This window comes from Sus scrofa, chromosome 13 (genome assembly GCF_000003025.6).
Source record: "Sus scrofa isolate TJ Tabasco breed Duroc chromosome 13, Sscrofa11.1, whole genome shotgun sequence".
Classification (NCBI taxonomy): Eukaryota; Metazoa; Chordata; class Mammalia; order Artiodactyla; family Suidae; genus Sus; species Sus scrofa.
Window position 1 is genome coordinate 137,223,857 of NC_010455.5, and position 27,769 is coordinate 137,251,625.

A 27,769-nucleotide genomic window follows, 5' to 3' on the forward strand; every position below is an offset into this window, starting at 1 on the left:
TGAAGAATACTAACAAACAAAACATATACAGAGGAAGCTTTCAGGATGATGAAGGCTTCAAAATACCATAGACAAAAAGGCTAAGGGAACTGAGGATATTTTATATGAAGTCAATCAGACTAGTAGGATAGAAAGGACACAGAGTTGCTGACTTCAAAGTTCTGATACAGCAGAAAAGAGGGAAGGAGAGGTCACAGAACTTAGGCAAATGTAGCATTATGGGAAACAGATTTTAACTCAAAATACAAGGAAGGAATTTTTTAAACAAATATTTCAATAATGGACTATGTTATCATATAAAATAACAAAGGTCCCACTGTTAAGCAGAAGTTTTCAACATGCCACAACTGTTGAGGATGGTATTCCTTGTTTTGGAGGGGATGTCTGAGTAGATGATCACATTTTCTGTGACGGTCAAGAACCCTAACCTTAATTAAATGTAGGCATTTTTACATAATGCAAAAGCACTTTACATGCCTATAGGTCTATATTACAAATAAACTATTATTCTTTTCTAGAAAAATATACACAAAGAAATCTTCTTTAATATTCCCCTAACAAAGAGTGCTTTTGAGATTGCTATTTAAAGTATTTTCCTGGGAGTTCTCTGGTGACCTAATGGTTAAAGATTCAGTGTTGTCACTGTTGTGGCTGGGGTTCAGCTGTAGGCCTGGGAACTTCCATATGCCCTGGGCCACACACCTCCCCATCCCAGCACCATCTGCCAAAAAAAAAAAAAAAAAAAAAAAAAAAAAGGCATTTTCCTGATTAGTTACACATTTGAGAGATGATTGTATAAAACACTGGGAGAAATTATTACTGTGAACTTCCACATTCTTTCATGTACTTACTTTAAAATTTTAGAATAATTCATTTTTAAGAGTTCCTTAGTCCTTAGTAAATATTTTTTTAATGAAGTAATTGAGATCCAGAACTCACCAGAAGAAATCTTACCAGCACCTTTATAGTCAACAGAAAATGCAGATGTTACTCCATTGGCTGACCCCAGTTCACCCATGGAAATTTGATAAGGGGGCCTCAGCTTGATTTCCATCTGCATGTCAGACAGATTTATCTTTGTTGAAAGAGACCTGGGATTATTATATCGCTGCTTGGTCCTCTGAATGAAGTTATCTATGTAAAATAAAAAATAAATTTCCTTGCGGTCATCTGTTAATTAAATCATTTGAGAGTGCTATCTATGTTTATGGACAGTAAATTTTGCAATAAACAGTTTAATCAGTTATCCCAAACTGTTCAATCTGCCAGGGAATGTCCTAATATTATTTGTATTTAATGGTTAATATATCCTGGTGCCATCAGTTTTTCCCACTAGAAATTATACTCTAGAAATTAATAATTATAAATACAGATTTAACATTACATGACTGAGACTATTTCTATTATATCCACTTAAGGGAATTACTCCAAACTTCTACAAAAAAAAGCCAAAAACAGCTCCCTTTAAATTTAAACCAAAGTCTTAAGTTTTATAGACATTCTGATCTTATAAAATATTAAGTCTGACAGTTATTTACCAGTTTAATTACATTAAAACATATACTGTAAATTCCATATTAATATAAATCTGTTTTCTTGTTTATTGCTTATACCATTAAAACAAATGTTTTAAAGAATAAATGTTATTTTCACTATTTACACTTTGGATTTATTTTTTCCCTTCTACATCAGGAGTCATGCAAACTAATGTCCACAGGCTAAATATAGCCTGATTTTTTTGTAAATAAAATTTTATTAAAACATAACTATACTCATTCATTTATCTATAGCCTATGGCTAATTTAAAGGCTATAATAGCAAGCACTGAGTAGCTATGACAAAGACTAGATAATCCCTCCTAAAGCCTAAAATTGTACTATCTGGTCCTTTCAAACCAATGTTTACCTACCTCTGTTCTACATTAGGCAATCTAAAAATACTATCATATAAACACAAAACTCTCAATCTCTGGCTTACAAATTTCTCATGGAGAAATTGTCCTCTGGGATTAATTCTTTGCACCAATAATCGCAATTCCCTATAAAGCTCAAATACATTTTTTCCAATAGGCACCTAAATGATTAAGTTGCCATAATTTACAGAAGATGTGTCAAATTATCCTATCAAAAGCAAAGTAGCAGAATTTTCTGAATTATTCTCTCTATCCCTTAGTATTAGATGAAAAATTGCTTATGACTGGATGGAGACAGGATAATGAAAAGGAAAAAAAAAATCAGGCCCTTACCAAATTCAATGAAACAGTATGGTCTGACAGCAGTATTTGTCTTCATCATGTTATAAGTAGTAATGAACTCCTTCTGAAGCTCATCCAGGAAAGAGAAGGCCAGAACATTTGGGTAATTTTCAGTGCACAACATCATGTAGCTCACGCCCATAGAGCTAATAAAACTACAGTGTAAAAAACATTGGGTTTAAATTTTCAAATTAAATAACGGTAATTTGTTGCTTCACAAGACTGGCTCTATACACCATAAACTGCTGAGGTAGAGGCAGTGAAGATATTAACATTTATTACATATTTCAGAAAAAAAAAATTTAAAGGAACCAAAATATAACACTAGTTTCAGTTGTGGTTTAAAAACAGTAGACAAAATAATAAAATGTACCTAAAGAGGTTCATACTATGGTCCTAACACTTCAGTTATTTATCACTTGGGGTATATAACACAGGAGAAAGACTATACAGAAATATAAGGGTTACAGAGAGCTTAAGGTTTCAACCCCTCAACCTAGTGGAACTTAACACCATTTGAATCAAGAATTTTTCATTGGTTCTGATAAGTTATGGACACTCTCTCCAGAAACAACATAGAACTTGTTACACAATTTCAAGGTATGGCGTTTCCATCATGGCTCAGTGGTTAACGAATCTGACTAGGAACCATGAGGTTTCGGGTTCGATCCCTGCTCAGTGCCTTAACCCACTTAATCCAGCATTGCTGTGAGCTGTGGTGTTGGTCACAGATGCAGCTCGGATCTTGTGTTGCTGTGGCTGTGGTATAGGCCAGTGGCTACAGCTCCGATAAGACCCCCAGCCTGGGAACCTCCATATGCCGTGGGAGCAGCTCTAGAAAAGACCAAAAAAAAAAAAAAAAACAAATTTCAAGGTGATTACTGATCTTCTGACATTATCCACTGACCCGAGAATTAAATCTTGCACTTCATATAGTAATAAATTATGAATCACTGGGGGAAAAAAGATAATTTATAACTTTATAACAACAAATAAAAGGGAAAAAAGGAAGACTCTTGTTCATAGCAGAATGCTGAGTAACAACTGATAAATGTGGAGATAGTGCTAGAATTGGAAAAATCAGCATTTTGCAACCAACATAGTAAAAATTAGATCAAGCAAGGATAATCAATGGATGCTAAATCTAAGTGGATATTTTGAAGAAGAGCAGGAAATTTTGCATGGTTTTAAAATGTCTTCTCATAGATTGCTTATTGGCTTCAAGGGAAAAATATTTATTATACAGTAGAAACTAGACAACATCTTGACCAAGGATTCTCACATCACTAATGAGGGGCTCATGGGCTTCCTGTGCCTCCACATATGATATCCTTATTAAGACGTATTAGCTAATGTAGAATTCTGGCTAAGAATGCATACTCTGTATCTAATCATGAAGGAACATCAGGATGATCAACATTCTATTTTCTTTAAAGCAGGGGGTGTTTTTTAAAAACCTCAAAGTGGAGTTCCCATTGAGGCACAGCAGAAATGAATCTGACTAGGATCATTAAGGACACAGGTTCAATTCCTGGCCTCACTCAGTGGGTTAAGGATCCACCGCTGCCGTGAGCTGTGGTGTAAGTCACAGACCCGTCTCGGATCTGGCGTTGCTGTGGCTGCAGCATATGCCAGTGACTACAGCTCTGATTAGACCCCTGGCCTGAGAACCTCCATATGCTGCGGGTGCAGTCCTAAAAAGCAAAAATAAAAAATAATAAAAAAAAATACAAATCTCAATCTTGTAAAAAAGCAAATAAAGGCTGTGGAAATGTTTCCAAACACAGGAGGCTTAAGAGACACAACTAAACGTAATATCTAGCCCTATTCCAGATTCTGTGCCAGAAAGGGGGAAAAATGCTTTAAAGGACATTCCTGCAAAACAAGCAGTGGATTAGGTAAATGTATGGTATCAGTGTTAAATTTATTAGACCCAAAACTGTACTATAGTTAAGTAAGAGAATATCCCTAATCTTAAAAAATACGCTTTGAAGTAGTCAGGAATAAAGGGGCACGGTACTTATAAGTTTCTCTCAAATGGTTTGGACAAAATTAAATCAGACAGGTAGGTAGATAAATGAAATAAAGCAAATGGGGTAAAATGTTAACAAACGTTGAGTCTTAGTAAAAGGTATTGTAATTTTTTCATTTGTACAACCTTCTGAAAATTTGAAACTATTTCTAAATAAGTTAGAAATTAAAAACAAAAAACTTCTACTTTTGCAGTAAAATGTTTAAATTGACCCATCTTCTATTAAAAAACTTTATTTTATAAAATAAAGTATATATTCCTCTATAATAAGCAGAGCATGAGACACAAATGGACCCTTTTTAATGAGTCTCTTAAACATTCTTTTATAGTACTATCAACATATGGGCTCGATCAAGGGTAGCAAATAGAACATACAGGCTATAACTCCCACTCCAGTGCCAGACACTGAATCTATATCAGTAATTTTTATTGCCCTGATCCATAATGGCATCCCCCTCTCATTTTTCTCTAATATTGTAGAAGCAAAATTTATTATTTTAAATTTCACTTTCAGGATACAGATATTCACATCTCAAATTTTAAAAAGATGAAAAATGAAAGTAAATACTATCTATCCTTAGTATCCTCTGCTCAAAGATACCCAGTTCTAGATCCCTCAAGCAACTTATGTTATTATTAATTTTGAATGTACTCCTCCAGGGAGAGTTTATGCATATACAAGTAGATATATGCATATCTTTCTTTTTTAAAAGATCATCCAAAGCAGCCAAATGATGCGGGGTTGGCACCTATTAAGCATCTATTATTAATGATGTGGGATACACTACATTCCATTTAATATAGTCATTTGATGCAATGTTTTTCCAACTGCAAGTTGTCACCCACTAGGTCATAAAGTTAGCTTAGTGGAGTTCCCATCATGGCTCAGTGGTTAACAAATCTGACTATGAACCTTGAGGTTGCAGGTTCGATCCCTGGCCTCAGTCAGTGGGTTAAGGATCTGGCATTGTCGTGAGCTGTGATGTAGGTCACAGACATGGCTCAGATCCTGAGTTGCTGTGGCTGTGGTGTAGGCCGGTGGCTACAGCTCCAATTATACCCCTAGCCTGGGAACCTCCATATGCTGTGGGTGAGGCCCTAGAAAATAAAATAAATAAATAAATAAATAAAAGTTAGCTTAGTGAATTACACACAGTATTTTCTTAAAAGTTGAAACAGCATAACAGAAAATATTTGATTGCATATTGTTTCCTAAAAGTTTTGTTTTAATTTCTTATTTGTACATAAGTAATGACAAAGTAAAATGTATCTTTTCTTATGGGTCATGGCCAAAATTTTAGTTATAATATACTGCATTTTTCTACAAAATTGACAACTAAATCAAAAGTCAAAAGTATGACTTGACCTGACCCCCTTGCTGTACAGTGGGAAAATAATAAAAAAAAAAAAAAAAAAAAGTATGACTTGCCAAGTGCTTTTCTCTTTCCAAAAAAAATCTGCACTGTCATTATCAAAATTCTTTGACATGTCATTAGCATTCAAACATACTCCACGAAAACTTGAATTGGGATAGAATATAATTGGTTACTGGCTTCCACACTGGAAGTTACCCAGGAGTTATTTCACTATCCTCCAATAATGTGACTGAAGCATTCAGTCTCCATTTTTTGTGTTATAACAGGGTTTTACTGTATTTCCATATTACTAACAGTCAACCACAGGTACTCACATGAGTTTATCTCTAATAGTTTCTCTTGCTTGTGGTCAATTAAACTGGAGGATAATAACTTATGAAATAAAGGAAATTCTATGTTTTTAAGATCTTATGTTAACATTTTCAGAGTCTTGATTCCAAAGTCTTTATTTTACTGTAAGTGCATGATACTCTGAATATGCTACAAAGTTTTCTGTAATATTATGACTTTTTATAGTAAATGTACCCTTACAATGCGGTCTTTATTTAAAATGCAAAGCCAGTTTTCCAAAAGTACATACAGCTCTGTCGATCTACCTTTCTTTTAATCAGAAGTTCTGCTTTTTCATATTACTAGGACAAACTGAAAGACTCCTACCATGGCACCGAGCACTACTCACATGAAATAATCTAAAGTCACTAGAGGCATGCCAGTTTGTGGAGGCTTTAACCTATTAGATTCATTTAGCTCACTTTTTATAGACAATCTGGCTATTGTCCTTCTGTCTTAAGGAGGAGGAAAAAGAGAAGTGGCAGTAATAATAACAGTAGCAGGAATGGTTTACTGACCACTTAGTATGAAACAGCCCTCTGCTAAGTGCTTTACAAATTTTATCTAACTCCATTCTTACAATTCAGGGGCACTACTACCTCCATGTTGCAGATGAAGGAACAGAGGCTCAGGGAGGCTCTGTAATTCACCCAAGGCAATACACCATTAAGAAGCAGGCTAGGAATAGCTTAGTTCTAACTCCCAAGCCCAGATTCCTTCTACAACAAAATGCCAACTTCCCTATGGTACAGATAAACTAACTATGTTCTAATTCACCAAAAATTTTTCACTTTTTCCAAGCCACAAATCAGTCTCCATTTTTCCTGTAATTAAGAGTAATAAAATCTGAGGATTTGTGAATTCGTATCAAAAGAGTATGTGGGAAGCCCTACCAACTTCTCCACTTCATCTTGTCAAACTTTACCCTTCCTGCTCTGCATTCTATCCACACCAGTCTTGTTTCAGATCCTCAAGGATTATCAACCTCTTACCCCCATCCTCTAACTCCCAATCTGAGAAGTTTCATGAATTTTATCTTCCCCCTTGCAACATTTCCAACCCTACCTCATGCTCCAATTCTGACCTGGCTATTCCTACTCATCCTTCAGTTTTTAGATTAAAAATTCCTTCCAGAGCAAACCATCTAAATTGATCCCACCCCCATGGTTATATCATAGCACTTGTTATTCTTCTTCAGGTAACTAATCCAGTTTGTACTTAGTTTATAAAAGTGCTCAATAAGTTAGCAAATAGGAGTTCCTGTCGTGGTTCAGTGGTTCACGAATCTGACTAGGAACTATGAGGTTGTGGGTTCCATCCCTGGCCTTGCTCAGTGGGTTAAGGATCTGGCATTGCCACGAGCTGTGGTGTAGGCTGCAGACGCGGCTCAGATCCTGCGTTGCCGTGGCTCTGGCGTAGGCGGCGGCTACAGCTCCAGTTAGACCCCTAGCCTAGGAAACTCCATATGCCGCGGGCGTGGTCCTGGAAAAGGCCAAAAAAAAAAAAAAGACAAAATAAATTAGCAAATAAATGAGTGCAAAGATGGCATTATTCAATTACTCATTTATACATAATTTGTTCGGCATATTGTGCACAGATAATTTATTAATTCGTTTGGCATATTGCACACAGATAATATTGTGCACAGCTCAGCAGTATCTACATAAAACACAGGTTCAATAAATACCTGAATAATGACACAGACAAGAGTCAAACTTCCCCTGCTTTTCCAGGTCAGTGCTCCCAAAGGCTTGAGTTCAGGTCACTGAGTCTCCATCATCCCCCTACTTTAAATAGAGGGCTGTTCTCATTGACCATGTAGAGTCACTCACCTCTGCAGTGCATACCTCCAGATGGTTATAAAGGTCTAACAAGTATGTCTGCTTTTCTTTTATCACAGTCATCACCAACCCTTACAACAACAAAAAGTCCTCTTTTCTCCACCTTGAGCACAATTCTTAAATTGCCATTGTTTTCTTCCTACTTTGCTCTAATTTCCTTTTTCTTTTTTATTTCCTTCCACTTTTGGGCTTTGGGACCAACAGGATTTGATCTCCATAGCTACTTTCTTCTGGCCAAGGAATTGATCTAACGTCCTTATATCTCGGGTTCTGTTCCACAATACATATGCTAGGAACTTCTTTAGGGCCTTCCAGGATCAGGTGTGTCTTGAAGAGGTAAGGCTGGCGGAAATTCAAACTTCAAAAAGGAAGATTTACTTCTTCTAATCACTTTGTTTAAAGGCTGATTTTATCGTATACTCAAGCAGGCCATACCTCATTACTAAGTCCAATAAAATGATTAAGTGGTTTTAGACACTGAACTTTTTCTGGTATCCTAATTTTATTTATGAAACTTCAAAGGAATTTTAGGCATCACGAATTAAACACTAACATTATTAGAACAATGCTGGCTTGCTATACCAAACTAAGCAATTAGGGGAAACCACCACCTTCACCACAACAAATAGAGCACTTAGCATATGCCTAGCATTCTATTCTCTAGGTTCTGATGTCAAAGTCCCTGCCCACAAGGCGCCTGCAATTAGGTTCTAGGAATAACTTAAAAAGATAAACAAAACAAGATTAAAGAAACAAAACTGTATTATGTAGTATGCTAAATGACAACATATATAGCAAACTATTTATAAATTGAAACATTAATAATTAATATTTGCATTACAATTTTTATTCTGCCACTGCACATAGAAAATCTGTTTATCCTTTGTAGCCATCTTTGCCCCATAGATAGCTTTCCCGGGTGAAGAAAAGTTCTCCAGTACGATATGAAATCTCTAATCTACTCTTAAAACTGCTAAGTATAAGAAACATGTTATTTCCAAAATCAACCTTCCACACTGAATTCTATTCTCTAAAATAAAGCATTTAAACTTTCAACATTAAAAAAAAGGTTTGAGGGAGTTCCCGTCCTAGCACAGTGAGTGGTTAACAAATCCAACTAGGAACCATGAGGTTGTGGGTTCAATCCCTGGCCTTGCTCAGTGGGTTAAGGATCCGGCATTGCCGTGAGCTGTGGTGTAGGTCACAGACGCGGCTTGGATCCTGTGTTGCTGTGGCTCTGGCGTAGGCCAGTGGCTACAGCTCCAATTAGACCCCTAGCCTGGGAACCTCCATATGCCGCGGGTGTGGCCCTGAAAAAGGCAAAAAGACCAAAAAACAAACAAACAAACAAAAAAAAGGTTTGATGTTGGTGTTCCTGTCATGGCACAGCAGAAATGAATCTGACTAGGAACCAGGAGGTTGCGGGTTCAATCCCTGGCCTTGCTCAGTGGGTTAAGGATCCAGCATTGCCAGGAGCTGTGGCATAGGATCGGCTCGGATCCTATGTTGCTGTGGTTGTGGCAAAGGCTGGCAGCAACAGCTCCAATTCGACCCCTAGCCTGGGAACCTCCATATGCCACAGGAGCAGCCCTAAAAGAAAAAGCAAAAAAAAAAAAAAAAGTTTGATGTTATCAAAGTTAGCATACTCTGTGAATTTACTGTCACCAAATAATTCTGATAAGAAACAAAATGAATACAAGACCTCACCATCAATGAGACAGTACTGTGTAAGAATCAGAAAGAGAACTGAGTAACACTGAGTATCTATCTGCCATGTGCAGGTAGAATACCACCAAGAACTTCATCTTTTCTCACTTCCTCCTCTCTTAGGTAGCCAACCTTCAATTATCCTCCATTGACGAAGAGCTAAATCATAAATACATTATGCCGTGATAAAAGACCCCGTTTAGTCACTAATTTAAAGCTCATTAAATAAGAAAATACATATTAATATATAATATGCCAGGTGACAGCATCTTTTAACAGTAAGCTAAAGGAGAATCAGATGATTTTAAGTGGCCAAGGGTGATTATACCATCAGAACCTTAGACACAAAACTAGCCCCTGACATCCTTCAATTTTTCTTCAGAGTTAATCTCCTGATTCACCCTTTCCCGCTTGACCCTAACACTTTCACACCTTCACACCCCAGAAAATAAAGATCCTTACTTTCTTTAGATAACCAATCATAGATAGTCCCTAATTTGACTATTAATTTTATTCCAGGAATTTACTGCACCTAGAACTAATTTTCCTACAGAAACTGTATTTTAAGAGTAATTAAGTTCCCAACTCAGTGCATAAGAACCTATTTAACATATATGGTGCTGAAAAGCTGTGGATTTTACCCTATTAAACAGCAGAAAAGTAGCATGATGCTATTAATGAGACAAAACACAGGATATCTTCTTCTTCCAAGTGGTCTGGTAGCTACTGGTGGGTTGAATTCCACTGCCCCATCCCCTTCCCCCTCAAATAGCTATCTCCAATGAAACAATGTTTTCTTATCAATTTTAGACTTCACACATACTCTGATCCTTATCATTTCTCAAACAACAAAAAAAAAAGGGACGGTCATTTCACTTAATTCTCTACCTGATTTCTCTTTCCATAAAATGAAAAGAATTAGGAGAATGAGGAATGCACCCGTCAAGAAAGAAGGTAAGAGCAATGTGAATGCTGAAGCCAAAAGACTGTATGTCAGATACACCACTTATTAGCTTTGTGACTTTGAACAAGTTTCTTTACATCCCTAAGTCTCGGTTGCCTCATCTGTAAAAGAGGGGTGGGGATAATATAAGAGCCATCTGCCCAGCATTCTTCTCTCCTTCCCTTTGGGGAACTATCTCCAGCCCCATTACCTATTCTTTTCAGCTTTGATAAAGTTGCCCATCAAATTGGTGGGCATGTAATCCAGGCCAGGCCAATTCAGTGTACCTCAGCCCCCTAACCACAGTATTACTCCAGAAGTGAGCCATGACACAGCGAGGCCAATTAAAATCCTTTTCTTGAAACATGGACAAAGCATATTGCCCAGTTGGAGTAAAGGAAGCCTGGAACTACCTGTACAGTGTTTCCAACATGTGCAGAATATTCATCTGCAAAAGAAACGACTGGAAAAATGAGAGAAAAGATTCTTGATAATATCTGAGTCCCTGGCTCCAGCCAACACAGAAGCTGGTCTACCTTTCACAACACGCTTTTTCTGTGTATGCTGGTGTAAGTTGTGTTTCTGCCCTTGGCATTGGGGAAGAGCTCTATGTAAAAGCCATTCACAGAACTGCTGTAAAATTTAATGCTAAGTGGAGTGCCTGGCGATTGCAGGCACTTAGTAACTGGGTCATTGTTGAAGCTGTTACTCCTGTAATCAGAAAATACCACCACCAAGTGAAAGGAAAGTTAGAAACAAAAACCAGGGAGCTCCCATTGCCCAGTGAATGAAAAACCTGACTAGTATCCATGAGGATGCGGGTTCGATCCCTGGCCTTGCTCAGTGAGTTAAGGATCTGGCATTGTCATGAGCTGTGATGTAGGTCACAGACAAGGCTCAGATCCTGAGTTGCTGTTGCTGTGGCTGTGGTGTAGGCCAGCAGCTACAGCTCCGATTTGACCCCTAGCCTGGGAACTTCCAAATGGCCCAGGTGTGGCTCACTAAAAAAAAGAAAGAAAGAAAGAAAGAAAAAGAAAAGAAACAAAATCCAAAAGGCAGTAAGTCTAAAAGAGCATTCCTGGCTAAAGGTAGCAGTTTGGGGAAGTGACTCCTTAGGTAAAGGGAGAACCTGCAAAGCTCACAGCCATTATAAGACCTCAAATGAATTTTCTGCGAAAGAACTAGGAAATTTATTTCTTGCACTAAAACTAACAATAGAGCATGACTGACCTCCCAAATGGTTTGTCTTTTAATTAAGATTAGTGCTTCAACATTTAAAAAGACCTCAAAATGTACAACTATTAATTTTTAAAGACCTAAACCAATCTTAAAGTTTTAAGATTTAATAAGACAAAACTTAATTTCCATATGGTTCATAATTATTGCTTTAGTCATTTTTGTTTCCTAAGTAGTAACATAAGTGCATATATTAAACGTTCATTACAATTTAAGGAAAGTATGCTTCAATTAATGAAACAGATGATTTCCTTAAAATTTTATACACAGAATTAAAATGTCACTATGTAATGTGAAAAGAAATCACAAAACTGGATTACGCAGCCCCCACTCTCCAATCAATAAGTCCAGTTGGAGTTCCCATCGTGGTGCAGTGGTTGACGAATCCGACTATGAACCATGAGGTTGCGGGTTCGGTCCCTGCCCTTGCTCAGTGGGTTAACGATCTGGCGTTGCCGTGAGCTGTGGTGTAGGTTGCAGACGCGGCTCGGATCCCGCGTTGCTGTGGCTCTGGCGTAGGCCAGTGGCTGCAGCTCCGATTGGACCCCTGGCCTGGGAACCTCCATATGCCGCGGGAGCGGCCCAAGAAATAGCAACAACAACAACAGCAACAACAAAGACAAAAAAAAAAATAAATAAATAAGTCCAGTTGAAGAATTTTGGAGAAAATGAATACTTAACTCCATGGCACTTTGAATGTTACCACACCCCACAAACAAACAACCCTCATACAGCAGCTACTATATGTGCAAAGCATTGTGCCAGCACAAGCCAGACTCCACAGAGGTGCTCCATTAGCTGAACTGAAGCATCCAGCTACTACAATCTGATGAAGTTCATCATTTTCCCAAGTCCATAAGGGAAGAAAATTAAAGGAATTTTAAATGTTACCTATTTTTTTTTTTCTTAAAACTCTGGTCTTCCTCTACCTATTCAAGCAGAATTTAATGTGAGGTAACAACTGACTTAAGTACATAATTATAAACTTAATTTTGCTTCTCAGTGATACTCAGCAAAGAGCATCTCAATTTCTGTATAAATTTTAAAACCACAATGCTGAGATGAGGAATCAAAAATAATATAAGCCAGGGCAGATTAATTATCTTGAGGAGTTACAGTCTTGTTATAGAGAGCTGATCTAGAAATTTTAAAAAATTTTAAATAAGAAAAAAATGATGAATAAGTCAGTTAACAAATTCTACAGATGATTTGTGAAGAAATGAGATCACTAGAGAAATTAAATAATACTAATGAGGCAGAGGTGATTCAAAAGATGTAGGCTATAAGCCAAGCTTTAGAAGAAAGAAAAGCATTAGACACATGGCTACGAAAGCAGACTGGTGTCAGTTTCATGCTGCGCTACAATACTACTACTGCAGATCTATGCGTTTATCTGACAAATTCATGGTGGTCAGAAAAAGAGGTATCATATGAGAATCTTAAGTAGGTCAAATTAACATACAAATTACCAATTTTCTAATATTTCAGGCTAAATTTACTCTCATACAGAATAAAAACTTCAATAAACTAGAATCCAATTAACACCACTTCTAATCAATTATAGAAAATATATGAAATCCAGATGCTTTAAGAAACTAAAAAAAATTCCGTTCTTCAATCTTTTTTAAAAAACTTGGCTACAAAAATAACACACTATGTGTGATTCTGAGGGCCATGTAATCTATTTACTCCTTTAGACATTTCTAAATGATATTCTTAGATCAGGCTGATTAGACCTGTGCTGATTCATCCCACTCCTAAACTTGCTCATAAAATTATTTTTTGCATCAAGCCATTTGCTTACATTAAGGAATATTACAAGAAAAATCATAAAAATCTCATTGTTATGGCTGGTGGAAGGATGCTATCCAAATACTGTCTCTCTTTTATGTACATACATCAGATTTCAGTAACATGAAAAGCAATGTTTTTATCCAGTGGATACTGTGAATTCTATAAATGACCCATTATCCCCTTTGTTTTGACCCCAGGGAAGTTCAGAACAATATTTGTAGCCCTTTTCTAAAAAAGGAACAGATTATATAGTTTGCATCTCCAGAAGGAAATGTTACTTCAGTTTATTATTCTATCTTTATTTTTTCCTTCATCTGATTCTCTTACCTGAACTCCTGAAAAAAAAAAAAAAAAAAAAAAAAAATATATATATATATATATATATTTATGGCTGCAGCCATGTCATATAGAAGTTCCTGGACCAGAGACTGAATCCGAGCTACAGCTGTAGTAACGCCAGATTCTTTATAACCCCCTGTGCTGGGCCGCAGATCAAACTCAAGCCTCCACAGCAACCTAAGCCGCTACAGTCAGATTCTAAACCCAGTGAACCATAAGAAACTTAAACTTTTTTTTTTAACTTGCCTCACATCCTTTGTGGAATAACATAGAGTACAAATAAATAATACAAAATCTACAACAATTAAACAGCATTGGGGGGGTTAAAATTTTACTACATTCTAAAGACAGTAAGATAGAAGAACAAAAAATATGTGCAAAAGGTTTTTTTTTTTTTTAAGTCCAAGATATTGGTCAGAATTAATATATATTCAAGGCGATCTTATGTAATGTTGATAATCTGTTTATAGCACTATACAACAAAAACTGAAACTCAGAATAATAACCTCGGGCACTAAAAGAGCCTGACTGTTCAATATTAGAATGTTTCAGGCTTTTTCTTCAAAAAATAAAAGCGAAGACATTATTTTAGATATATTTTAACCACCATGACCATCACCACATTTTCCATTTAAAACTCTCAGAAAGCCCAATTAAAGACAAAACTGCTCATTATTCCACGTGACCCAAGTAAATATAGACCTTCCCTAAAGTTCTATTCTGAACCTCTCAGAAACGCAGTGAGCATTTCTACCCTCACACTTTCAATTCCAAGTGAATGATTCCAAAATCTCTATCCCACCCCAACTGGACCATCTTGTCAAAACCTTAATTAAAATGCTCAAAATGGAGCTTCACCCTCTGCCTCTTTAAGCAACCCTTTCCAAAGATCTCAATCTATCCAATTCCGAGACATTTTCTGTCCCCTCCTTCTCTTCATTTCTGGTGTTTGAGCTTATTAGGTTTTACCACTTCTTCCTCTGAAGTGTCTTTCTGGTTGGCGTTTTCTTTTTCATTTGCACTTTATCTTACTAGTTCAGGCCCTAACAATAAGTTGGCTTCTCTCCTCTCTTCAGACTTTCCATTTCACTCTATATTTCACTCTAGCATTACTTTTTATCAAGTCACTTCCCTCAAACCTACAGTGACAGTTTCCTGTAACCTATTACATCATCAAAGGGATATCCCTCAATCTGAACTTTCAGGGAAATCCAGGATCTGGCCCCACACTAATCATCTCACATTTTCCATAACTATCCTTGAATCATCATTCACAGTACCAGGACAAGCAGGTTAATGCACCTAACCATCTAAGACACATTCTTGACTTGTTCTGCCTCCTCCCTACACCTGGAATGCCCTCCTCTCTGCTTTAGCCAAATCTTACTAATTCTTCAGGACATGGCTCCTCTCTTCTCTGTAATAACGCCCTCTCCTTATTATATCCCATATCAATCTTGTTCTTAGCTGATTTCCCACTGTAGGCACAGTCAGTATCAAACTGCTCAGGAGTTCGTTATTCTCTAACTGTTTCATGTGTATGCTCTCTGAGGTAGTCTCATCTATTCCTATGATTTTTTTTGGCTACACCCATGGCATAAGAAAGTTCCTGGGCCAGGGACTGAACCCAAACCACAATGGTGAACCAAGCTGCTACAGTGATAATGCTGGATCCTTAACCCACTGAGCGACAAGAGAACTTCCCCTATTCCTATGATTTTAATTATAAACTGTAAGCTGACCTCCAAATCTATCTCCGCATCTGTTCTTCTCTTCACTAAACTTCAGACTTATACATCCAACTGCCTGCCTCAAAGTGCCGCTGGGATGTCTAACTGACATCTCAGAGTTAATAGTCCAAAAAGAACTCTTGATTTTTACCAGTGAAACACACATTCTCCAGTCTTGCACATTTCAGTCCCCTTATCCAAGTAATTATGGACATTCTTTAGGCCAAAAAAATACAGAGGTAACTCTTAATTATTCCCTCTCCCACACATTCCATTTCAATCCATTAGGAAAATTTGTTGGTACTACTCCCAAACTATAGCCCACATCCAAGCCCTTCTCATCATTATCACCCTCATTTTAAGTTACAAGCCATCACCTCTACCTAAACTTCTCTTAAGTATCTCCTAAATGACCTCGCTGCCTCCACTCTTTCTCCCCTAGAGCCCATTCTCCAGAGAGCAGCTAGGATGATCTACTCAAAACCAAAATCAGACTACATAACTCCCCATCTTAAAGCTCTCCAATGGTTTCCTATTACATTAGGCTCAATCCAAACTCCTTATCACAGCCTAGAAGGCCCTATGTAACCTGTCCTATTCCTACCTTTCTAGTCTCACCTCTGTCACTCTATCAATTGTCTATATTGCTTCATCCTCTTGGTTTTCTTTCCATCCCTTGATCTGTACTGAAGACCTTCTGCACTGGCTGTTACCTCTGCCTTGCTCTTCATTCACAGCATCCTTTAGGTCTCTGTTCAAATGTCACTCTCTCAGAAAGGCCCTTGAGCTCTGTAAAGTCACTCTCTATCCCACTGCCCAGTTTGGTTTTCTTTACATACAAGAAATAGTAATGAGCACTATCCCCTCTCACTGGGATGTAAAATTCTTAAGTTCTTTAAGGACAAGTATCATGTATGACTTTTTATATTTTCCATTACAGTTTTTCTGGGCATGTGAGAATACCAATAAATACCTAACAATCAACTTTTGCAATAACTGTGACCTGCAAAACTATAAAATTTGCTAAAGCCAGACATAAACACAAAGAAATTGCAAAAAGGATGATGACATGAGGAATACTTTTAGTATAAGTTCAGAACCACAAGATTCTTGACTTGAACAAATTCTTAGTCAAACATTAATTTCTATTTAAATTTCATTTAAATTTCATTAAAATGACAACCACAATGCAAATAATTCTAATGGAACAAACTGAAGTCTTACTTAATGTTATAATGTCCAGTTTTCAGTGTACATCTATCAGGAAGCTGAGCAAGTTTCCTCGAGAGTATCTTAAAATACTTTCTGCACTCCTGCATGCCTGTGCCTTGTTCATAGTCAGTTGAAGCAGAAAGTGGCAGTCCATCTCTGACACGAATGACTGAAGCAGATAAAATCATAGACATTTCAACCGACAGAGAAGACCTAAAACAAAATGAACAATTTGGGTTAGGTATGAAATTAAAGCCAAAGCTGATAAACACAGTGCAAAAATGTGCAACTCACTAATAATCGAAGACATATTAATTAAATCAATAACATACTATGCTTTTCTTCACAAATTAGCTATTTAAGAAAACACCTGCTTTATCACAACACTGTAAATTATACTCAATAAAACTTTAAAAAATGAACAAAAATAAAATTTAAAAAAATACCTGCTTCTTTCCAGAATTTCCACAGGTATATGTGGAAGTAAATATTGGAATAAACACCATTCCCAAAACAATTTAGTGATATTCAACAAGAATTTTAAAATATTTATGATCTTTGACCACAATAAATTTAAGTACATAGCCCTATCCTAAAGAAAATAATGATTTAGACAAAATTTTAAACAGAAAGACATTTTCCTCATAGAAATAACAGAAAACAATCTAAACTTCAACAATAGGCGAATGGTTAAATAAATTATGATACACCTCTATGATGAAATATAATGCAACTAAAAGTTACATTTGCGAAATAGTTTAATGTGGTAAAACGTTTCTACTTTACGTAGAAAAAAAGCTGGATCAAAACTGCATGTGTTAAACCCAAGCACCTATGGCCAACTAATCTGTGACGAAGGAAGCGAGAATATACAATGGAGAAGTCTCTTCAATAAGTGATGCTGGAAAAACTGGACAGCTGCATGCAAAAGAATGAAATTAGAGCACTCTTTAACACCATACACAAAAATAAACTCAAAATGGATTAAAGACCTAAGACCGAACACTATAAAACTCTTAGAGAAAAACACAGGCCGAACACTCTTTGACATAAACCACAGCAGTATCTTTTTAGATCCACCTCCTAGAGTAATGACAATAAAAACAAAAATAAACAAATGGGACATAATTAAAAGGTTTTGCACAGCAAAGGAAACCATAAACAAAAAGACAACTCACAGAATGGGACAAAATATTTGCAAATGAAGCAACTGACAAGAGATTAATCTCCAAAATATATAAGCACCTCCTGCAGCTCAATATCAAAAAAAAACCAAACAACCCCATCCGAAAATGGGCAGAGGATCTAAATAGGCATTTCTCCAAAGATGACATACAGATGGCCAAAAAACACATGAAAAGATGTTCAACATCATTAATTACTGGAGAAATGCAAGTCAAAACTACTATGAGGTATGATCTAACACCAGCCAGAATAGCCATCATCAGAAAGTCTACAAATAATCAATGCTGGAGAGGGTGGTGAGAAAAAGGAATCATCTTACACTATTGGTGGGAATGTACACTGGTGCAACCACCATGGAAAACAGTATGGAAGTTCCTCAAAAAACTAAAAATAGAACTATCACACCATCCAGCAATCCCCCTCCTGGGCATCTATCCAGAGAAAACGGTAATTCAAAAAGATACATGTACCCTAATGTTCATTGCAGCCCTATGTACAACAGTCAAGACATGGAAACAACTAAATGTCCATCAACAGAGGAGTGGATAAAGAAGATGTGGTACATATATATAATGGAATATTACTCAGCCATAAAAAAGAATGAAATAATGCCATTTGCAGCAACATAGATTGACCTAGAAACTATCATACTAAGTGAAGTTAGACAGTGAAAGACAAACATCACATGATACCACCTATATGTGGAATCTTAAAAAAAAAAAAAAAAAAAGGATACAAATGAACTTATTTGCAGAACAGAATCAGACTCTCAGACTGAAAAACTTATAGTTTCAAAGGGGACAGGTGGGAAGGCATGGGAGGGATGGACTGAGGGTTTGGGACTGATGATATATGCACACTGAGGTATTTGGAATGAGTGGACAATGGGGTCCTGCTGTACAGCACAGAGAACTCTCTCTATGGGAGAGAATGGATATGTATGTCTGGGTCACTTTGTTGTAGAAACTACAGCAGAAGTTATAACAGCCTTGTAAATTAACTATACTTCAGTAAAAATAGTCTCATGAGAAAAAAATGAGTATGTTTTCCATAAAGACACAGAGAAGGGAGAGATAAATGAAGAAATAGATTCTACAAGGAAACATGACAAAATTAGAATGCTTATCTCTAGGAAATAGTATTATGGGTAACTGCTATCATTTTATAATTTCCTAAATTTCTATAATATTCCACAATAGGCACATATTCCTATTATAATCAGAAAAAAATAAATCTTAATGCTAAAGGAATACTAGTTTTAATATTCTCAATCTTTTTATCAAAAAGAAAATCATAATGACCTCTTTTATTATATTCTAATCATGCTTTATAAAAATAGATAAAAGGACTGCATAGGCCTAGGTCTGAAAGAAATTAGGTAAGCAGTCAAACTTTGATTAAAAAAAATACACACAAGGAGTTGCCATCGTGGTGCAGCAGAAACAAATCTGACTAGGAACAATGAGGTTGCAGGTTCAATCCCTGGCCTTGCTCAACTGGTCAAGGATCCGGTGTTGCCATGAACTGTGGTACAGGTCACAGATGTCGCTCACATCTGATTTGCTGTGGCTCTGGTGTAGGCCAGCAGCTACAGCTCCGATTAGACCCCTAGCCTGGGAACCTCCATATGCTGTGGGTGCGGCCCTAAAAAGACAAAAATAAAATATAAAATAAAATAAAATAAAAATACACACACACAGTGGTTCTCAAATTTTAGCCTTTATAAAAACCATTGGAATTTTTCTTAGAAATGCAGACTTCTGGGCCCACTCTCCAAAAATTCTGATCCACTGACCATGAAGTGGGACTTGAGAATTTTCCATTTTTAGAAAATTCCCCAGATAAGTACTGTTTATTGTCTAAGGCTCATACTTTGATAAACACTGAATTAAAACATTTTCACAGTCTGAAATTAAAGTGATAATGCTCTCTTGTCAGGCCACCAGAACACAATGCCACTAAAACTTCTCCTTCACTAGCAGTAGGCACAACTGATAAAAATTGAAAAGTTTGCTAAAAATTTCATAGGCTTTTTTCAAGATATTGTATCTCAGAGATTAAATTAATGCTTATGTGCTAAACTCAACTAGGACAATATTACCTCACTCCAAAAACGAAAAACTGAGTGAGTAATGTATCAAAAAAATGACAAAATCTACTGGTACCAAGTTTGGAAACCAGTAGTCCCTAGTTTTTGTTGCAGTGTCAAATCGAAATCTGAGTGCCCATTCATGACGTTAACTGATTAACAATAAAAATTCATCTAAATACAAAGCTAATGCATTAAATTTACCTCCCTTGTTCCTTTTTTCACGAGGAAGAAAGAGGAAAAGCTAGGTATTAATGTCATTACCCTTTAATATTTTTCTCCTCCGTTTTTTTTTTTTTTTTTTTTTTTCTTTTTATGGCCACACCCGCAGCACACTTTGGGCTAGGGGTTGAATCACAGCTGCAGCTGCGGGCCTACACCACAGCCCCACAGATCCAAGCCACAACTTCGACCTACACCATAGGTTGTGGCAACTCGGGATCTTTAATCCACTGAGCAGGGATGGAACCCAAATTCTCACTGAGACTTGTTGGGTCCTAAACCCACTGAGCCACAGTGGGAACACCCCTCCATTTATTCAGAAGGAAAAAAACCTACCAGGAATTAAATTAGCCCTAACCATAATGGAACCTTTGAACAAAAGTTCCAACATGACATATCCAAATCATTTTTCCCCCCTTTGGCAGCATCCATGGCATGTGAAAGTTCCCCAGCCAGGGATCAAACCTGTGCCACAACTGTAACCAGAGCTAAAGCATTAACAATGCTGGATCCGGAGTTCCCGTCATGGCGTAGTGGTTAACGAATCCAACTAGGAACCATGAGGTTGTGGGTTCGGTCCCTGCCCTTGCTCAGTGGGTTAAGGATCTGGCGTTGCCGTGAGCTGTGGTGTAGGTTGCAGACGCGGCTCGGATCCCACGTTGCTGTGGCTCTGGCGTAGGCCGGTGGCTACAGCTCCGATTCAACCCCTAGCCTGGGAACCTCCATATGCTGCGGGAGCGGCCCAAGAAATAGCAACAACAACAACAACAAAAGACAAAAGACAAAAAAAAAAAAAAAAGAAATTAGAAAAAATGTCTTACTTCATACCCTCACACATTTATTATTTAAATATAAAACTTTGTCTTTCCAGAAATATACAGCAATACAACAACTACTCCTGGGAACTAACATGAGAGCAAGGTTGTGACTTAAAGTTCCCAAACATTCATATTCTTAGTAGTATTTAAAACTAGACTGCATTGGAGTTCCCTTCCTGGCTCAGTGGTTAATGAATCTGACTAGGAACCATGAGGTTGCAGGTTCAATCCCTGGCCTTGCTTAGTGGGTTAAGGATCTGGCGTTGTCATGAGCTGTGGTGTAGGTCGCAGATGCAACTTGGATCTGGCATTGCTGTGGCCCACAAGTAGGCTGGCAGGTATAGCTCCAATTAGACCCCTAGCCAGGGAACCTCCATATGCCTTGGGGGTGGCCCTCGAAAAGGCAAAAAAATTTTTTAAAAAATTAGACTGCATTCTTTATGTCTGATTTTTCTAGGATTGCAACAGAAATACTAAGAATAATCTTTATTATAGGCTGCTAACTTTCATGTAATCATCAAAGTTACGCTTTTCTTTTTTATGACTTGAAAGATATGATTCACATTTCCTAAAACATATACTGGCCAAAGAATAACAACATATATGTTCCATTCATTTAACAAACATTTACTGAGTACATACTGTATGCCAGAGGCTATATCAGACATTAGGAATAGATAGTTCCTACCACCAAGTAGCATTGGTCCAGAATTCAAGGAATTCAGATGGAAAAATCAAACACAACACAAGCTATGTTGCCTACCATTTTACCAACTGGAAAACTAGAGTTAAGCAAACCTGCCTTTCACATATTCCTAATAGACACTCTGGGGCTTGTAACCAAAAGCACAACACAGCAGTGAGATTTCCTGTCTAAATTCTTAAAAGACTGTTAGTGAATTGCTTCTATTTATCAGTAGATAAGATTTTTTTGAGGAGAAAAATTGAATTTCTTCCAGAGTCATTTGACCTAGCATCCAAACCAGTGAACTAGTGAAAGAAACTGAGATGACTGTCCAATGCACAGGGCAAGGCTTGATTATTTTGTAGATAAAACTCAATTCCCTTAGAAAAAGCAATCTCTCCTTTATCAACTCAATAAATACACCCCTTTTTTTTTTACTTTGAATTCTTAATAGTTTCTTAAAAAACAGACGCATTCCAATCTTATCTGGACTACAGTTGTAGAAAAAGGAATCTGTCAACATCAAGGCCAAGCTAGGATTAGAAGACAGGGATGCCTTAAGAGTCTAGCCAAGGGGGTGGTTGGAAAAACCAAGGAACTGAGAAAAAGAAGAAATTAAAACACTTGCATGGGAGATTCAAGATCAGTAGTAGTTTCATCGGGGCCACAGATACATTTTTAGGTCACTGGTCCATTTTCCCTCATCTTTAACACAAAAAATATAACATATACTTTTTTTTTTTTTTTGTCTTTTGTCTTTTCAGGGCTGCACCTGCGGCATGTGGAGGTTCCCAGGCTAGGGGTCTAATCAGAACTACAGCTGCCAGCCTACACCACAGCCACAGCCACGCTGGATCTGAGCTGAGTCTGCGACCAACACCACAGCTCAAGACAACACCGGATCCTAACCCACTCAGCGAGGCCACGGATTGAACTCGCAACTTCATGGTTCCTAGTCGGATTTGTTTCTGCCGCACCACGACGGGACTCCCAACATATGCCTTTAGACTGCAGCAGAAAACTGTTACGGAATCTGAGTGTTGGCCTGTATACCCTTTCCCCAACAGCAACTGCTAGAGGAAAAAGCCCCAATTAGAATCCACATTTATGTAAAGGGTAAACATCTATGTAAAGGCTGAGGAAAATAAACTCCCACAATGCCAAGCTCCTATAGCAGTAATTAATTAGCAAACTTTTAGACCTAAGATAACAAGAAGCTGATCTCTTCTTCAGAACTTTGCAGCATAATGACTGTGGGCCCAAGGTCTCAAGAGAGACAATCTCTCAAAAAGCAGTAAACGAAATCCAACACATAAGTACATTTTATATTCACTTTCCAGTAAGATGCTTTCATAAATGCCTCTTTTAAGGTAAAAACAGTGTATAATGGGTTAATCACTCATACTTTATTTTAGTCCATTATTTCCTAAACTTAGTCATCTAAGTACTATTTTCAGAGGTCTTACCACATTTGCATTCCTCCTGTACTACTGTTTACCTAATACGGGCCTCTCAGTTAATTTATTTATTTAATGTCTCTTTTTTAGGGCCACACCTGCAGCATATGCAGGTTCCCAGGCTACAGATCGAATCAGTGCTATATCCGCTGGCCTATGCCACAACCACAGCAACAGTGGATCCAAGCCCTGTCTGTGACCTACACCACAGCTCACAGCAACACCACATTCTTAATCCACTGATCAAGGCCTGGGATTGAACCTGCATCCTCATGTACACCAGTCAGGTTGTAACCATGATGGCAACGCCTATATTTATATATTTAGTTAGTTAGTTATGCTTAGCAACAGTACCTGTGAAATCAGTTTTGAGGTGTTAGGCTCCTCCCCTAATTTACTTAAAATACACAGAGAACTTCTTTTGTTTCATTCAAGTGTGTATGTAAATTTCTACAGATTTTTTGTTTTGTTTTGTTTTTTGTTTTTTTTACGGCTGCACCCACAGCATACAGAAGTTCCCAGGCTAGGGGTTGAATCAAAGCTACAGCTGTGGCCTAGACCACAGCCACAGCAACATGGGATCCAAGTTGCATCTGTGACCTACACCACAGTTACGGCAATGCTGGATCCCTAACCCACCTAGCAAGGCCAGGGATCAAACCCACATCCTCATGGATACTAGTTAGATTCATTTCCACTGCACCACACTGGGAACTCCCTAGAGAATTTTTTAAAATACAATGATTTTTTTTTTTTTCCCATTATAGCTGGCTCTAGAGAATTTTTTTTTTCTTCTGCTTTTTCTAGGGCTGCACCCACAGCACACGGAGGTTCCCAGGCTAGGGGTCTAATCAGAGCTGTAGTCACTGGCCTATACCAGAGCCATAGCAATGCCAGATCCGAGCCACGTCTGCGACCTACACCATAGCTCACGGCAATGCCGGATCCTTAACCCACTGAGCGAGGCCAGGAATCGAACCCGAGACCTCATGGTTCCTAGTCGGATTCATTTCTGCTGAGCCATGACGGGAACTCCTAGAGAATTTTTTTTAATGTTCATCTGGTTATCATTCAAATTATCCTACCCATCCAACATTACTAATGTTTGGGAAAACACAACCTCGGTACATACTACTTTATTAAAAGTGGGTACATACTATTTTATTAAAAGTGCTAGCTGAGATCTGTGGGAATTGGGGAATAATTTGGGGAGAAAACTATACTAATTGTGATGCACAGGGTATGAACAAGATTGAGTGAAAAGGAGAAGACTCTACACAGCCACAGGTTAGCAGGAAGGCACTTAGGAGATAGCTTGAAGAGAAGGGGAAAGGGTATCAAGAACAACCAGAGTCCCTTTGGCAGCTTTGCCTGTGCCCCCATGCTATCAGCAGCCCTTTGTATTTCTATTACAGATGCTTGTATTGCACAGTATGTAAAGACTTCAGGCTCCAGAATACATTATACTTACATCTGGGAAGAGGGCCTCCAAAACCTACACAAATACGTCAACCATTTGTGTAACACCTCATAGTTCATAGAGAGTGCGTTGGTATAAACTCCATTTTACAAATGTGGAAACTGAGGAACTCTTTTGCAATGTCACACTGCTAATACATGGCAGAACTGGTGCTTAAACCTAAGTCTCTTGTATCTCTACATCAACTGTGCTCCTCCTATATCCAACCAGGGCAAGAACTCAGTAACAGATAAACTAGCTACTCATTTTGAAATAACAGCTTGTGGTTAAGAAACAATGTAATATTGTAGTTAGCATGATGAACTCTGAAATCAGATTGCCTGGGTTGGAAAACTGGTTCCAAACTGGGCAGGCTTTGTCTTTTTATCTTTAATACTCCAATCTATCAATTGTGGCTATCAAAAGTATCTATCTCACAGTGTTATTTTAAAGATATTAATGGTATATACTTCATAGGAACACATAAGAAACCCGAAACATCACCTTTTTGACTTAAAGTGCAATATTAAGTGTTTTCTATTATTATGTATTGACTGCCCTCTATTTAACAGACACTTCATACACGTTACTTCATTTAAGCTTTTCAATAAGCTACATTACCAGTTTGATTTTACCTGAGGATATTCAAACGTAGAAAAATATTTTATTCAACCCCTAAACTAGCAAGTGACATATTTAAACTCATGCATAACTCTACCCTAGAGGGATTACCTACCTCTCAACATATTCAGGCTTCCAACACATAGACAGAAAGATCACAGTCACCCCCTAGGCTCCGTTCATACATCAGTACAAAATATACTTAGATTTTTAAAGACTCACTCATGCACACAAACACATACAAAGCAATAAACCAACATCATGGTTCTCAACACAGGAAATGCTCAGATGTCCCTTAAGTTAGTGCATGGTCACAGATGTCAGATTCAAACACTCAGCTACAACCCAGAAACTGCAGATATTGTTTTCAATATAGGCTCATTCTTTAATATCTTAGCAGTAAGCAAATGCAAGTAACCTGAAATGTGATTCAGAGAGTTTAAAACAAAACAAAACAAAAAATTGGCTGTTCCACCTGTTAGCTGGGATCCCAACATCTCCCGCCTGGTGGCTGACACTTTAGCCCTGGGCTTTGCCTTTGCAGCAGAGGCATGGGAGGAAATGGTTCTCAAGCTCTCCCACTTCCCCAGGTGGATGATCCAGGAAACTAAGAAGGAGAAAAGGCCAAAGCTGTTTTCACTGGCAGAGAGATTAACGCCGGCTGGGTTTCAGCCTCCTATTTCGGTTCTTCCACCTGCCAAGGCAATTGCTCGGATCTCCTTTATGCCACATCGTTTCGCAAAGTGCCATTAACAGGGCCTTAAAAGTTGCCATGAGCCAACATGGCCAAATTTCTGGATTCAGTGCTCATTCAATGTCACAAAAGGTAAAGAAAGTAAGCCACGAGTTCAAATTCCACCTTGCCTAAAAGAAATAGGAAATGTCATGTCGAGCTCTCAGGGTCACCTAAACAGCCCAGGAAGATCCCCGGGTTTCTGAATGCCCACCTCCCGGCCCCCCTACAGCTGGCAGCCCATAGCGACTTTCTCTCCTCCTCGGGCCCCCTGCCCAAGCTGCCCCATACACCCGCGGGTCAGCCAAAGGGCAACCGCCGTCCACGCGGGCCCACGCATCCCTCAAGCTGCAGGGGACGAAGGTCCCGAGATCCCGACCCTCCAAAGCTCTGCGGCTCGGACGACTCCTGGCTCCCGCCCACACTCCACAAGCCTAGTCCTCGCCGGGGGTCAGTAAGCCTGTGTTCCCGAGGGCGAGGGCCGGGGCTGTGACAGGCGACGAGGAGAGCGAAGGGGCGGCGGGCCGTCAGGGGTTCGAGCGACCCTGAGAAGGAAGAAACAAGGACTGGGAGGGGCACGGCAGTACCTGTCGAGCCGGGACCCGCCGCTCCGAGTGACGCGACCCGCACTGCATTGTGGGGCCGGGGAGTGGCCTTTCCGCGGGGCAGTCCCGCGTGCAACGTGGCTGGCGCCCGGCGAGATCAAGCCCCGCCTTCGTTCCTTGAGCTTGCCCAGGCCAATCAGGTTCTGGGGCAAGGACACACTGACCCGCCCCCTCCAGGGCAGATTGGCAGCTTTTCAAGCTCCTGCGCCTAAGGAGCGTAAACTCAATTTAGATTAGGCTGTCCCTCACGAGTAAGGCTGATCTCTCCCACCTGCTACCTGTATCTGCAGGCAATTCGTTTTTCACGCGGCCCTACAGCAAACACCGAAGGAACAGCAGCGAAATCCCCCTGTGAGTGAATAAAAACGCCACACAGGAGCAGGAACCTAACCTTGGCAAAGAAGTGCCAGATACTGTTTCTGCGGCCCCTTCTAACTTTTGCATCAGTCATGCATTATTAAACAAGCACTGCGTACCACGTGCCGAGCGCGGTATTAAGCATTGCGTTCCAGAAGTGAACTTAACACGATGGAATCTAAAGTGTGATAGGAGCAAGAGATGTTAAAGCACAAATCTTTCCGTAATTATAAATTGTAATCAGTTCTACGAAGGAAAATTAGTGGGAGCGGTGATAGATTAATCAGGATTGTCAGGGAAGAGCGCTTTGAAGAAGTGCCTTTTAAGCTTCCGGGCATATGAAAGAGCCTTAAAGAGTGTTGCAGGTGGGGAACATTATGTTTGAGGCTGTTGCGGCAGGAAAGACCTTGATGTGTTCCAGGAACTGAAAGGAAGTCAGTATGTTTGAGGTGTAGGGTGTAAACCTGAGCCGAGTTGAGGCAGAGGCCAAACCATGCGGGCTCTTATTGGCCACATTATAGATTTTAGACTGTATTTTGGAACATATCCTAAGGTCAATGGGCAGCCAAGAGAGTGTTAAGTGGGATATGATTTACATATTTAAAAGCTCACTTACACTGTTTATGGGGAACAGTTTGGAAGAGGGCAAAGGGGGTTGCTAGAAGTTCATTTCTAATGCAGTTATATTAGTCAAGGCCAGAGATGATCATAGCTTAAACTAGGGTGATGGCAGTATAGACAGAA

At 38.6% G+C, this 27,769-nt stretch overlaps 1 protein-coding gene across 6 annotated transcripts in view; it reads right to left on the reverse strand.

Annotated features, from left to right (window-relative positions):
- The window catches only part of SEC22A (SEC22 homolog A, vesicle trafficking protein), a 74,909-nt gene extending 48,067 nt beyond the window's left edge, over window positions 1–26,842 (reverse strand). For 3 of the 6 annotated variants that reach the window (XM_021070249.1, XM_021070250.1, XM_021070251.1), the window contains exons 1-4: window positions 26,651–26,736; window positions 16,807–17,007; window positions 2,246–2,409; window positions 940–1,134 (exon numbers count right to left, since the gene is read on the reverse strand). In XM_021070249.1, coding sequence (XP_020925908.1) covers window positions 940–1,134; window positions 2,246–2,409; window positions 16,807–16,988 — 541 coding nt within the window. In that variant the 5' untranslated portion in view covers window positions 16,989–17,007; window positions 26,651–26,736. The other 3 variants (XM_021070246.1, XM_021070247.1, XM_021070245.1) reach the window with 3 other exon arrangements.